Raw genomic sequence first — 13,821 nt, 5'->3', positions numbered from 1 at the left:
ATCCAGTTGCAGCCTAGAGTCAAGTATTACACTTAACATGATGAGCTCCGGCAGAGGATTTGGAATTCTCTTCGGATGGTTTGATAATTGTAGCTGGGTCTGTGGGTACTGAGACGGGCTGGCAGTTCATCAGCCCAACCTCTGCCTCACTACCCACGATGGCCTCCGCTCTCAGGGACACAACGGCCACACATCACCTTTTCTTACCCTTCTTTGGAGTTGCTGCCTTGGGAATTCTCACTTGACATTATCTCTTGTGTGTTGAGACCCAGTGAACTAATGGAACTATTTAGTCCCCTTTGAGAGGAAAGTGGAGGGCTCATTTTATTTCTGGTACTGAGACTGTTGCACAAAGTTCAGTTCCAGCCCCAAAGGAGTCCACACCCTGCACACTGCCGAACTGTTACGCTTGGTAGAACACAGACTCAGACATGGAGAGCAGTGGCGTTCTAACGTCTCCAGTATGTGCATGCTCATAGTTGGAGAAGGTAAATCCATGGGGCTCTCTGGTGGCATTTCCAGGAAAAATTCCCTCTGATTTTCCCAGAGAACGGTCTGCCAGAGAGTTAGGACTTTCAAGTAAATAATTCTGCTGTCTCTTTTCCTTGTGTAGAAAACAGGGTCAGTCATGAGAATAGAAGAGAAAAAAAGTTAAACTAACGAGTAGTAGTCCACTTAAGATAGGAAGTGAAGGCCTTCAGTGTTGGAGTGTGAAACCCACGCACTCCATCCTACTTAGTCACACAGTTTTGTTGTTTCTGTTATGCTGGATCCTATGAAATGGCCGTTTTTAGAAGTACTGAAGTGTTTGAAGATCAAGAAGTGTTCATGTGGCTCCACCTACTACATAAACAACATCTAACCCCATAAGACGGCTACAATTACTGAGTAGTGCAGGCGTGTGTGTGTGTGTGTGGTGTGTGTGTGTGTGTGTGTGTGTGTAATTAAAAGTTTGAAGGAAATGGAAACTGGGTGCATTTTATATCTCCTTGAGGTACCATAGCTGGAACCCCTACTCCAGCCTGTGTTTTTAATCATTCAGAAATCAAGTTCAGTTGCTTTAATATCCTTATTCACTTTAACAATACAGTAGGGATTCTATGGAGTGGACTAGAGAACACACTATTCCATGGGGGTGGCAGCGCATAATATAAAGCAACGTGTCTACAAAGAACAGAAGTGGCAGAGAGACTGGAAATCAGGCACCCCTATGCTTAATAATGAGGAGCGAGCTGTGGTTATTGGTTGGATAACTGAGAATGACTGTCTTTAGACTGTGTGTCAGTGGATACCTAGGCTGTGCTAATTTGATCATGTCTTTCTTAGACGAGCTCACCTGCGCCTATGTTTGGAACGCTTGAAAGTTCTGATCCCGCTGGGCCCAGACTGCACCAGGCATACAACACTCGGTTTGCTCAACAAAGCCAAAGCACACATCAAGGTGAGCCTCTCCACTTCCAGCTTTGAGCCAGACTCTGGGTCCTGGGTTAATTATTAACAGTGATTCCTATTGGTGTTTGTGTACCGCTCAGTAGACCATCCTCCTTCCTAACTGACCTCCAGAGAGACTTTGTAAAAATCTCACCAGCCGCCGGGCGGTGGTGGCGCACGCCTTTAATCCCAGCACTCGGGAGGCAGAGCCAGGCGGATCTCTGTGAGTTCGAGGCCAGCCTGGTCTCCAAAGCGAATTCCAGGAAAGGCGCAAAGCTACACAGAGAAACCCTGTCTCGAAAAAAACCAAAAAAAAAAAAAAAAAAAAAAAAAAAAATCTCACCAGCCGATCCGGTGGAGCAGTGTAACAGGATTCAATGAAATTATCTTTTTGACAGTATGGCTGGCCATTTAGACCTGGGAACACTAGGGCATGATACCCAGAAGGAAGGCCGTTGTGCCCTCTTGTGGGGATGACGTTATTTGTTTGTATCTCTCAGTATTTTTCCATCAAATACCATACTGTGGGAGGTTTCTCTTTTGTGGAGGTTACCTCATAGACTTTTATAGTTCCATCTTGTTTAAATAATCTATGCAGCATTCATACACAAAAAGACACCATTTTTATGTTAAAAAAATAAGTGCTTATCCATATTTACATACAAGGGTACACAAATACCCATATATGTATGTATGTGTGTGTGCCATATTTACATACAAGGGTACATACATAAATACCCATATATGTATGTGTGTGTGTGCCGTATTAATATATGCAAGGGTACATAAATACTCATATATGATGTGTGCCATATTTATATATACAAGGGTACATAACTACCCATATATATATGTATGTGTGTGTGTCCATTCATATTTTCTCTGCCAAAGAAAAATGTTAAGCAGAAATCAGTTTTATTGCTTTAGACTAGACTGTATACAAATAAATAACATTTCATCGTCTTAGAAACTTGAAGAAGCTGAAAGGAAGAGCCAGCACCAGCTTGAGAACTTGGAGCGAGAACAGAGATTTTTAAAGCGGCGACTGGAACAGCTGCAGGGCCCTCAGGAGATGGAGCGAATACGAATGGACAGCATTGGATCAGCTATCTCTTCAGATCGCTCTGATTCAGAGCGAGGTAGGCAGTGTTTCTTTTCTGAGGACTCTAGAATCAGGGAGGAGGGCCTGCAGGCACCGAGCGTTTGCTGTTACTCACCAGCACTGTTTTGGTGCTGGAGACCAACGCCAAGGTGTAGCATGTGTGAGGACGGTCGGCAGGAATGGACTCTGCCGTGGTGACACCTCTGACTCCCAGCTGAGGTCTGTGCACCAGACACGGCCTGCTACAGACTTTCCCTGTGTGTTCATGTGCACTTTCTACTTAGAAAGATCGTTAGACTTCCAGGAAACGCCGAGTTCTCCCTTAGGGTACAGTCACTGAAAGCACGATGCTAACGTTGAGAAAATGCTAGGCTTTATCCAGATGTTATTAGGTTTGCCACTAATGTCTTTCGATGTATTTTGAATACTGACCAGTCTCTTTGTATAGCATTCTTCAATTAGAGATTTTTTGAAGTGGAGGGTGGTTATGTGTATTGGTGCTTTGCCATGGGTGTCGGGCCCCCTGGAACTGGAATTACAGTTGTGAGCTGCCATGTGGGTGCTGGGAATTGAACCTGGGTCCTCTGGAAGAGTAGTCAGTGCTCTTAAATCGCCGAGCCATCTCTCCAGCCCCTGAAATTGTTTTTAATGGTTTCAGATTATTAGATTCAGAAGAAGAAACACCACAGGAATGACACTGTGCCCTTCCATTCATTGTCAGGAAGAGACATTGCTGCTCTGTTGTTCATGATACTAATTTTTCTGTGTATTTTAGAGTATCACACCATTTCTCTTCCCATGAGTTCTAGAACATTTGTCTTTGACAAAATTCAGAACAGAAATCACCCAAAAAAAAAACACTGATCTGTTCATATCTTCAGCCACCTCAGCCTTACGTCACAAACTCCTAGAATTGAATACTGATTTTGTCTGTTTTTGTTTTTGTTTTTGTTTTTCGAGACAGGGTTTCTCTGTGTAGCCCTGGCTGTCCTAGAACTCACTCTGTAGATCAGGCTGCCCTTGAACTCTGAGATCCTCCTGCCTCTGTGCCCTGTGTGCTAGGCATTTACCACTGCTGCCTGGTTGAATGCCAATTTTTTTGTTTTTTTGTTTTTCAAGACAGGGTTTCTCTGTGTAGCTTTGGAGCCTGTCCTGGAACTCACTTTGTAGCCCAGGCTGGCCTTGAACTCACAGAGATCTGCCTGCCTCTGCCTCCCAAGTACTGGGATTAAAGGCGTGCACCACCACCATCCGGCTTTTTGTTCATTTGTTTTTTGTTTTTTTATGCTGATGATTTTTAACTTTACATTTGGAAAAGTAGAGCTCTTAAATCTTGAGAACTTTTAAGTATTAGACAAGTAACCTTTTTTGAAGATGGATTTCTTTTTCTCTTTTCTAATGGAAACTTCTACACATACTCAGGAATACAGAACAGACAATAATCAAACTCCCGAGTGTGTACCCATCAGCTGATGATAACAGATGTTAGCATTCTGCCATTATTGTTTTATGATTGAATGTAAAACAGCAGCTTTGACAAGTAAGACTATTGAAAAGTCCTGAGCTTTAATTCTTCTTTAGGGGAAAAACAATAGTTGACTTCCTTTTGTTTTTAAAATGTGTATTGCTATATATTATTATGAGTGTGACCAGGGTTACACACAGTTTATTTCAGGTTGTATTTGAGGGCTGTGCACTTGATTGTCTTGAGTGAGACCTTTGGTCCAGTTCCGAGCATCGCGCGCGGTGCGCACATGCACACACAGACACACACACACACGTACACACACCACACAAAGACTCACACACAGGGAAGGAGATGGCTTGAAATTATATTTGATGCAAGAAAATCAAAAGCAGATCTCTCAAACTTAATGGTTGACTTATTTTAGTTACTAAGTATATAGAATTCCTTATGATCAATTGTAGAAATCTATAGATTCATCTGTAGAGTGTTACAACCAAAAATTTGGATGCATAAACATTAATTTTCTATCTTCAATTTCTCTCCACCCCACCCCCCTTTCTAAAGCAACTCTGATTAATAAACAACACTGTGAATTAGTTCTTGGTTTAATACGAAACAGATGTTGTTAAACCACTTGGGTTGGGCTCTTTTAATATTAAGTACTAATTCTCAAATAGGCCAAGTGCTTTCAGTGGGAGGTCCAGACGGACTGGCGTCCAAGGGTTTTAGTAAACTTGCTGCCTAAATTAAGACCGCCTCTGTATACTAGAATTCCCCTTACAGAAGAGCCCTGCTTCCCAGAGATCTCTGATAACCTCACTGAACAGCCCTTTTAACTTTTGAAAACGCATGTAAAGATTATTGACGCCCCCCCCCCCCCCTTCTTTCTTTCTTTTCGCAGAGGAGATTGAAGTGGATGTTGAAAGCACAGAGTTCTCCCATGGAGAAGTGGACAATATAAGTACCACCAGCATCAGTGACATTGATGACCACAGCAGCCTGCAGAGTATTGGGAGTGACGAGGGTTACTCCAGTGCCAGTGTCAAACTTTCCTTCACTTCCTAGAGCCCAGCATGACAAGAGTGCAGGGCGAGATACCCACTGGGCCAATTCAGTACCGTCTCTTCAATTGGGTTCCTGATGCAGTCTCCTTCAAAACTAACCAAAACTATACTTGAACAAAAGGGTCAGAAGACCTGTATTTAAGCAAATACTTAATAAAAAGTGGGGTAGAGCCTCCCCAGTAGAACAAATATTCACATATTGGAAAGTTCGTAACAGCAGCTGAAAACTTGGGTGTGATTATCTTGAGTTGACTTAGTTGACTTAAAAGAGGACAATGGAGACTCCATTCTCCTTTTCTAGTTTGCTCACGCCTGTTGAGTAGACATCTAAGGACGGGGTTATGAACCCTTCCTGAGCTTCTTGGCCCTAGAAACAAAATCAGACTTAGAGTAAGGAAAAGACAGGATAATCAGGCATTAATCTTGGGTAGCTAAAGAGCTATTAAAACTCAGCCTCAGTTTATCATGAAGCCTGTGGATGATCAATTCTTTTAAAAAATGAATTTTTAAAAAGCTCATTTCGTGCTCTACAAAAGGAGAGACTCCCATGAAGCCTTTGGAAAGAGATCATCACGCAGCTCAGCTTTCTGTTGGATTCCATGCTAAGCCAGCTAACCTTACCTGCATTGTTAGCACTAGGGCGCCCGCCCGCCCACCCGCCCGCCCGCCCGCAGCCCTCCGGCAACTTAGGGGCAGCCCATGCATGACAGCCTGTATCACAGAAGGAAAAGCTCCATGCGCCTCTGTGTCTGCGCCCATTTGAAGAGCTGTGCACGCAGTATAGCAGGCCAAGGTCTGAGCCACGGCAGCATTTTTATTTGAGATTTTGATAACTGTTTATATGTGTTGAAAACCAAAATGACATCTTTTTAAAGCTTGTCCATAAGTAAACATAGATGTCTTTTATAGTGGAAAAAAAAAACATGTGGGGAAAAATCATCTATTTTGATGCAGCATTTGATAATGATAAAACACCTCACGCCTCACTCTTTATAGTGCACAGAATGAACGAGGTCTGGGCTGGGTAGACAAAGGTCAATGCTGTTTTTGTTTTCTTTTAGGATCATTCCCTTTTACCAGCTTTTAACCATCTGCTCTCCATAGTAGGCATCCTATCTTAGTTAACATAGTTCGGTTCAGCACTTGTCTCATTTAACGTAAAGACTTGCATTTTCTACAGGCAGTCTCCTTCCTCACACACCCTCTGTGCAGGTGCTATTGTTGCTCTTTAAATATTTTCAGAAATGTTATCTTCTAAGTGACATTCTAGCCTGCACTTTGATGTCCTGTGTTCCCTTTGTCTTTCAAACTCCGCGGTTTCCCTCTGGGCCTCTGCTGTGCCCTGGAGACCTTACCCCCAGCTGTTTTGACTTTGTATTCTTTAAATAATTTAACTACCCTTAATTACTTTAAAAAAAAAGCTTTATGATTTTCATAACTTATTGCTGATTTTAATGGGTTGTTAATTTCAGTCCTGTAGTTTTATTTTATGTTTAGATAGGGCTGGGCAAGGAAAAAGAAAATAAAAACAACCATATTTAGCAGTGCAGTCGAGTTGTGTGTTAATGTCAGGGCTATCATCTTGTGAATAGCATGTTTCCTTATATGAAATGTACCATCTTGGTCTCATAAGGCCTCAGTACACACACAGCCCATGTTCTTCCTGTCCTCCAAGAGTACTTCTTCCTTCGGTGTGCTGTTTGGGCGAAGTTCTCTGAAGCAGACGCGGGTGAAACACTGCATGCCCCAGATACTCAGTGTGAAACCTGCTGTACTTCAGTTGCAGGGGTTTCCTTCAGTCATGTGTATTTGCCGCCTTTGGATTTCTCTTTAGTTGAAGTGTGTCCTTACCATGGAAAGTAAGTGGAAGCCATTGAGTGGCTTCATTCTGTGTGTGTATGTGTGTAGTCCTGGCTGTCCTGGAACTTGCTCTGTAGATTAGGCTGACCTCTAACTCAGAGATCGTCGGCCTCTGCCTCCCAAGTGCTGGGATTAAAGGCATGTGCCCTCACACCTAACTATAGCTTCATTCTTCCATTCCCATGGTGATGACTGGCATCATCTTGGCCCAGGATTGGAATCTGGAGCATCACTCAGGCAGACTTTGTTTTGTGTATGTACAGGACGATGGGCGGTGAAGCCTTCATCACAAACCTAGTGCCAAATGTCAACGGGATGGTCCAACACTACTCCTTCCCCAGCTTTGCTCTCGGGGAGGGAAGATGCGGGTAGATTGTGTGATTAGGTATCAACTCTACAAGACAAATTAGCTTAAAGACAAGTTATGCAAGAAATAAAAACCAAATAATGAATACCCACGTTATTTTTGTGAATACCCTTCTCTGTGAAGGCAGAATAACTTGAGTGCCCACATCTTCAGGTCATCATCTCCTAAATGCACAGCAGAAATTTAGAGGTAGCAGGAGTGTGTGTTAAAGCTCCCGTTCCTGTTGTAGTTTTAACAGGTGTCTACCCCAGCTCTACAGCCGACTGTCCTTCTTTCCTGGCGTGATAATGGCTTTCAAGTGTCACAGCGATGTCCTCTTGGGGATCTCTGCAGCCACTGTATGCAAACTGAAGCCTGCCAGATCTCACTGCGTCATTGACCTTTAGGGTATTCTGATGCCTGTAAATTTTTTATTTTTTGAGACTGGCTGGCCTCAGAGAATGCCTACCTCTGCCTCTGCCTGTGTTGTTATATGAAGAGATGCAGGTTACTCCCATACCTGTTTACATACCAAAGGAGCCTGACAAATTTTTGCCTCGGTTTCTGGTTAGCAGAGGGAAGGAAAGTGTTTTTTTTCAAGTCTTCATGGCAGTTGCACTACCACCACCCAGTTTAGGATTACAGAGATTTTTTTTTTTTTTCAAGACAGGGTTTCTCTGTGTAGTTTTGGTGACTGTCCTGGAACTCCAGGCTGGCCTGGAACTCAACAGAGATCCGCCTGGCTCTGCCTCCTGAGTGCTGGGATTAAAGGCGGGCACCACAGCTGCCCGGCAAATTACAAAGGTTTGTTTTTTTTTTTCCACTTTAAATTGTTTATTTCATTAACTTAAAAGGTGAACAAAATGTGTATTTCAAATTTTATTAAACTTATTTACCTGAAATATATGTTTACATGGAGGACAAACAGATACAGGATTTCAAGTAACTTATGGGACAGTCATTATCTGTTAAAAATAGTCTCCCGCACACACACCTTTCCTTTTTACAGTATAAAAGCTAAATGCAAACTTTTGATGTAAACGTATCTCATTGTTAACTGTTGATGCAGATGGGAGACACATTGTTCACAGTTCAGTTAATTGACAGACACAGAAAGAAAGCTGTTCCCTCAGACACAAAGATGCCCAGGTCTCTCACAGCAGGACTGCATGATTCACGTTCACACCACATCATTTCTTCTTCCCCTCTTTACTCTCCTTGCTGAAGACTTGGGTCAGCACTGCCTATTTTTTGTTTTTAGCTTGGGAATCATTTCTGCCGCATACAGCATCACTGACTTCCGTGATGGGAACTGTACAAGACAGAGGCTGCCATTGTCCTGTTTGAGCCGTACCTGGACTCTGCCTCTGTACTCAACATCACCGTTCCATTCTCTGGAGTACATTTTGATTTTCTCCAGAAATGCGTTCACTCCAACTGCTGAGCAAACGTCCTGAATCTCAGTAGCGGTAGGGTTTTCTACAGCCTTACTTATAGGAATCCGCCTCCCCTCCGCTCTAGTCTTATTATTTAAGTGAGTGGGGTAGATACAAATAAACCTATCGGACCGGGCGGCTGCGCAAGCCACCTCCACAGGAGTCTGCACAGAGCTCCAGGCCGAACACCTACAAAGATTTTTAACAGCTAAGACTTGAGGCAGAGCCCTTAACTCTGGGCCATAATGTTTCCTGGTTCAACTATCCTGAGGGATGATTTAGCCTGAAACACTCTTAATGGTTTTGTTTCTTTCACTTGAAGCCACTGTCTTCCCTTTACCCATCCCACCTAAAAAAAGTCTCAGGACAGCAGGGCGGTGGTGGCGCACGCCTTTAATCTCAGCACTCGGGAGGCAGAGGCAGGTGAATCTCTGTGAGTTCGAGGCCAGCCTGGGCTAGAGAGTGAGTTCCAGGAAAGGCGCAAAGCTACACAGAGAAACACTGTCTCAAAGAAAAAGAAAAAAAAAAGTCCCCGGACAAAACCAAAGTAGTATCCCCAACATATCTACCAAAACCAGCGTAACACATGAAATATAAGTGCTTTATTTACATTTTACTCTCAGTTCCAACATGTGATAGACCCTGGGACAAATGACTTGTTTCTCCACGGAGCCCATTTCCTACTACAGTTACTAATTTACTGTCTTGGTCTTGAAATGTCAGGGTTTAAACCGATCCATGTAAATTACTTCCATGCCTGTAGAAGCTGTAATGTTAAAAGGAAACCAAGAGGTGATCATGTGCATATGTGTGTGGGTGTGTGCAGTTGTTTGTAAGCCATGCAGCTTTGGGCACCATTCTTTAAGCACCATATATTTTTATTTTTTGAGACTTTACCCCTCACTGGCTTAGAACTTACCAAATAGACAAGGCTAGCTAGCTAGCAAGCCCCAGGATCCTCTAGTCTCCAACTCCTTGGTGCTGGGATTACTAACAATCCCCCATGCATATATATATATATATATATGTGTTTCCTTACATGTATGCCTGGTACCCATAAAGGCCAGAAAAGGGCATCAGATTCCGTGGAACCAGAGTTTCAGAGATTGTGAACAACTATGTGGATGCTGAGAATTGAACTTCAGTCCTCTAGAAGAGCATCCAAGTATTCCTAATGGCTGAGCCATCTTCTCCAACCTTCTCCAGCCTACTGGCTTTTTAAAATTTCAGTAAAATTGTCTTTGAGACTGGGTCTCACTATTGGCTGTCCTAGAACTTGCTATGTAGACCAGGCTGGCCCAGAACTCAGAGATCTACCTGCTTCTGCCTCCCAAAGTACTGGGATTAAAGATGTGTGCCACCATGTCGGGCTCCCTGGATTTTTTAAATATATGAGTTTGGGGCTTGAACATGAGTTCCTGTGCTTGCAAGGGAAATAGTTTACCAACTGAACTATCTTCCCAGCCCTACCCACCTTTTTTGATAAATGCAACCTATATTTTCTCCATCCCTAATGTCAACTTTGTTATTTTGACTCAGTTTTACAGAAAAATCCAATTCCTTAAATATTGGTTCACGCATAAAACCTAAACTTGTGTTTAGTTCAAATGATCCACCTCAACCTCCCAAGTAGATGACTATAGACTGCACCTCACCTGGCTTAACTTTTTATATCTTAAATACTTTTTAAAAGGCTATGTATGTAAAATAAATTTATTACATTTTAGTGATTTTTTTTAAAAAAAAATCCAACCTGAGGCTGAGTATACTTTACAGTGATAATGACCACTGCATAACTGAATGTGCCTAGTTAATATTTAGTGACATGTTTGGCTATAAAAGAAAACTGTCTTCTTGGCCTATGCACCAGATCTAACAGTAAACTGCTTTTCTGGCTTTTTTGTCTTGTGACGCTAGGGAGTTAAACCTGGGTCTTTTAACACATATTACATAAATATTCTTCCACTAAATACATTGTACAGTTCCAAGGATATTTATCTTACCCTTTTCCAGCTGTAATTTATCATTAACAATAGCACAAGTAAAACACTACACTTTTACAGACACTGCCAACTGGACTGTGTAAAATGCTTGCCTAGTATGTACAAACCGCTGGGCTTGACTCCCCAGCATCCCATAGACTGGGTGGGATGATGTAGACCTGTGATCCCAGCACTTGTGAGGGGAGACAGCAGGATAATCAAAAGCTTTGTCGTTTTCTGGATAGTGAGTTTGAGACCAGCCTGGGCTACATAGTACCGACTTAACTAGAGTTTCTTCTGTTTCTTTACTAAGGAGAATGATTAGAAATTCCACTAAGGCGATAATTGGGATACTTTCAGTGTTCACAACAGGTACAAAAAAGCAGCACTGTTTAAAAAATGTAGCATAAGCCATAAAGGGTTTCTAAGACATACATTAAGAGAACTCTGAGATGGTCTGTTTATAAGTGAATAGACAAGTATCTTACACTTTAGCTGTTTCTCTGGTCCCACCCAGCCCCAAGGTCCTGCAGCCACTTATAATCATTCAGAGGCTTAATATTAATTACCAATTCTATGGCCTATGGCTCAGACATATTAGCTAGCTCTTATAACTTAACCCGTAACTGTTAATCTATGTATTGCCACGTGTTCCATGGCTTTACCTGCATTCCACTACATATTGCTCCTTGGATGGCGGTTTGGTGTCTCCTTTCATTCTCTCTCGGATTTTCCCACCAGGCTCCATCCTGCCCTGCCATAGTCCAATGCAGCTTTATTTATTAGCCAATGGGAATAACACATATTCACAGCATACAGAAAGACATCCCACAGCACCGAATCCTTTTTCTTGGGTCAGAAATTCCACTGCATCTTTAGGCTGGGTGTGGTGGTGCAGGCCTAATTCCAGCACTTGGAGAAAGAGGCAGGCAGATCCTGAGGCTAGCCTGGTCTACATAGTGAGTTCCTACACCGCCAAAGAACAGACTACAGAGAAACCTCGTCTCAACAAAACAAAAACCCTGCATAAAGTAAATACAGGGGCTGGAGAGATGGCTCAGAGGTTAAGAGCACTGACTGTTCTTCCAGAGGTCCTGAGTTCAATTCCCAGCAACCACATGGTGGCTGTAATGAGATCTGGTGCCCTCTTCTGGCCTGCAGTAGTCATACATGCTGTATACATAATAAATCTAAAAAAAAAAGTTTAAAAAAATTTTTTTAAATTAAAAATAATAAAGTAAATACAGGGCTTTGAAGGCGGTGGGGACAAAGAGCACATCAGTTTCTCTAAGAAAGGAGAACTGAACTAGTAAAATGACATGATTTTGGGCCCCAAGCTGAAAAAGTAGCTCTTAAAACAAAAAGTCAACCTTTCCAATGATTTTAACCACAGCTCATTTAGCTATGTTCTTAAAAGACTAATTTGGGCTGGGCAGTGGTGGCACATGCCTTTAATCCCAACACTCGGAGTGGCAGAGGCAGGCAGATCTCTGTGAATTTAAGGCCAGCCTGCTCTACAGAGCCAGCTCTAGGACAGGCTTCAAAGCTACACCAAGAAACCCTGTCTTGAAAAACAAAAACAAACAAAAGACTAATTTGGGACACAAATTAAAAATTAAATATTCCAATGACTTACAATGTGTTCATAAAATGAATTGTTAAGGTGCACAGTAGAAGCTACCTACCAATGTTTACTGTGGAACCAAATGACTAAGGTCTAAGATAATAGTATTGTTAACTAATTTTAAGTTGTCAACCACTACAAACCTATTCTCAGAACTGCACTGGGCCACACAAGAACCACCTTCGGGTAAGCTCAGAAGGCAACAGGAAACCCTCAAAGAAGCGAAACCTTGTCTTTATTGAACACTGGCTAGACCAGACAAGTGTTTACAATGTCCATCAGTAGTATCGGTTTCAGAACCACTTATATCTACACCTACACACACATGTGTGTGTGTGCTTCTTTAAAATAACAGGAAAGGGAACAAGATTACTGGGTTCCTTGTTTGTTAAAACTACTGGATTACCTGTTGTGCTCTCCCTCCCACTGCAGTAAGAGTTTTTTAATTTGCAACTCAAAAATCCTAGATATAAAGAATATTTACATTTACTCTCGGATTTATAAATTACTACTTACACTGACTGCTCCATAGTACAAATAATACAACTGAGCAGATACTTGTTCAAACTCTGTAAGGATTTTAAATACAAAACCTTGTTGGTTTAAACATACTTCCTTTTTAGTATTTCAGTTATTATCCAAGCTAGGTAAAAATCCACATCAAACTCTGAATAAATTTTTAGCTGATTTACTTCATATTACTCACCTCTGAAATGTCTGGTTGTAAACTGTAAAATCCTAACCCAAGTCATAAGAAAGTCACCTGTCCTGTTATATAAGAGGTACTCCTTGGTATTTTCAAGGGAAATAACCTCAGCACTCAACATTAAAACCACACTACACTGGACGGACACGCAGCCTTCACAACAAAACAAGGACTTTTAAAATCTGAGTTAATTTGATGCCTTTTGATTTGGTACCTAGTCTTCATAATTAGACTAATAAAAACACCACTAAATGTACTTTAAATTTTTTTTCATAAATCAAAACTATTATATAGTTAACCCACAGCAGTCCTCAGGCTAAGGATGCACAGCAGAATCATCTACAGTGTCTGCCGCACACTGACTTTGGCCTGTAAGTCTGGGGTAATGCCCAGGCAGGAGTTCTTTAGTTTGCCCTAGACACTTCACCCCTTCCCATTAAGTATGTTCCAGTGTGAAAATTAAGTCGGGGATATTATGAACAGCTGCTGTTTAAGGAAGTCAGACACTCACTGTCATTCCAGTCAATGGCAGACATCCCTATAGCGTCACCCCTACGTCAGACACTGTCCCTCTTAATACACATTAGCTCAATTCTTGAAGAAAATGAGAAGTTACACATAGGTGACTGGTGAGTCAGGATGCAGTCTGGTTTTAGTCTTAGCTCTTCTTTTATGCTCTACAGGTCTTGCCACATGTTAATTAAAACAGCATTTGCTAATTGTGATTATTGCTAAATTTCTGGTTACTAATTTTTAAGACTATTAGGTTAACTTCAAAAGTCAATCAGGCTTTGATACTTAC

General features: G+C 42.0%; 2 protein-coding genes across 4 annotated transcripts in view; one reads left to right on the top strand and one right to left on the bottom strand.

The window, feature by feature from the left end:
- Mxi1 (MAX interactor 1, dimerization protein) overlaps positions 1-6,614 on the top strand; it is a 71,104-nt gene extending 64,490 nt beyond the window's left edge. For all 3 annotated transcript variants that reach the window (XM_052761657.1, XM_052761658.1, XM_052761659.1), the window contains exons 4-6: positions 1,327-1,441; positions 2,399-2,570; positions 4,903-6,614. In XM_052761657.1, the coding sequence (XP_052617617.1) occupies positions 1,327-1,441; positions 2,399-2,570; positions 4,903-5,066 (451 nt within the window). In that variant the 3' untranslated portion in view covers positions 5,067-6,614. The remainder of the gene's footprint in view (positions 1-1,326; positions 1,442-2,398; positions 2,571-4,902) is intronic.
- LOC128094898 (signal recognition particle 19 kDa protein-like) lies at positions 6,443-11,437 on the bottom strand. The gene is made up of 2 exons (XM_052713497.1): positions 11,355-11,437; positions 6,443-8,959 (listed from the first exon to the last, which is right to left on the bottom strand). The coding sequence occupies exons 1-2, from the start codon at positions 11,435-11,437 to the stop codon at positions 8,506-8,508; spliced, it is 537 nt and encodes a 178-aa protein (XP_052569457.1). The 3' UTR covers positions 6,443-8,505.
- Positions 11,438-13,821: the final 2,384 nt, after the last annotated feature.

This window comes from Peromyscus californicus, unplaced genomic scaffold, assembly GCF_007827085.1.
Source record: "Peromyscus californicus insignis strain IS unplaced genomic scaffold, ASM782708v3 Scaffold_4__1_contigs__length_199733344, whole genome shotgun sequence".
Lineage (NCBI taxonomy): Eukaryota > Metazoa > Chordata > Mammalia > Rodentia > Cricetidae > Peromyscus > Peromyscus californicus.
The sequence above is the reverse complement of the archived record's forward strand: the minus strand, read 5'-3'. Positions and strand labels throughout refer to the sequence as shown.

Bases quoted from the DNA above. Each gene is read 5' to 3' on its own strand.
- LOC128094898 (XM_052713497.1), bottom strand. From the start codon at position 11,437: ATGGAGCCTGGTGGGAAAATCCGAGAGAGAATGAAAGGAGACACCAAA. The intron at 8,960-11,354 runs GTAAAGCCATGG...TAGTTGAACCAG, and splicing joins CAATATGTAGTGGAATGCAG to GAAACATTATGGCCCAGAGT.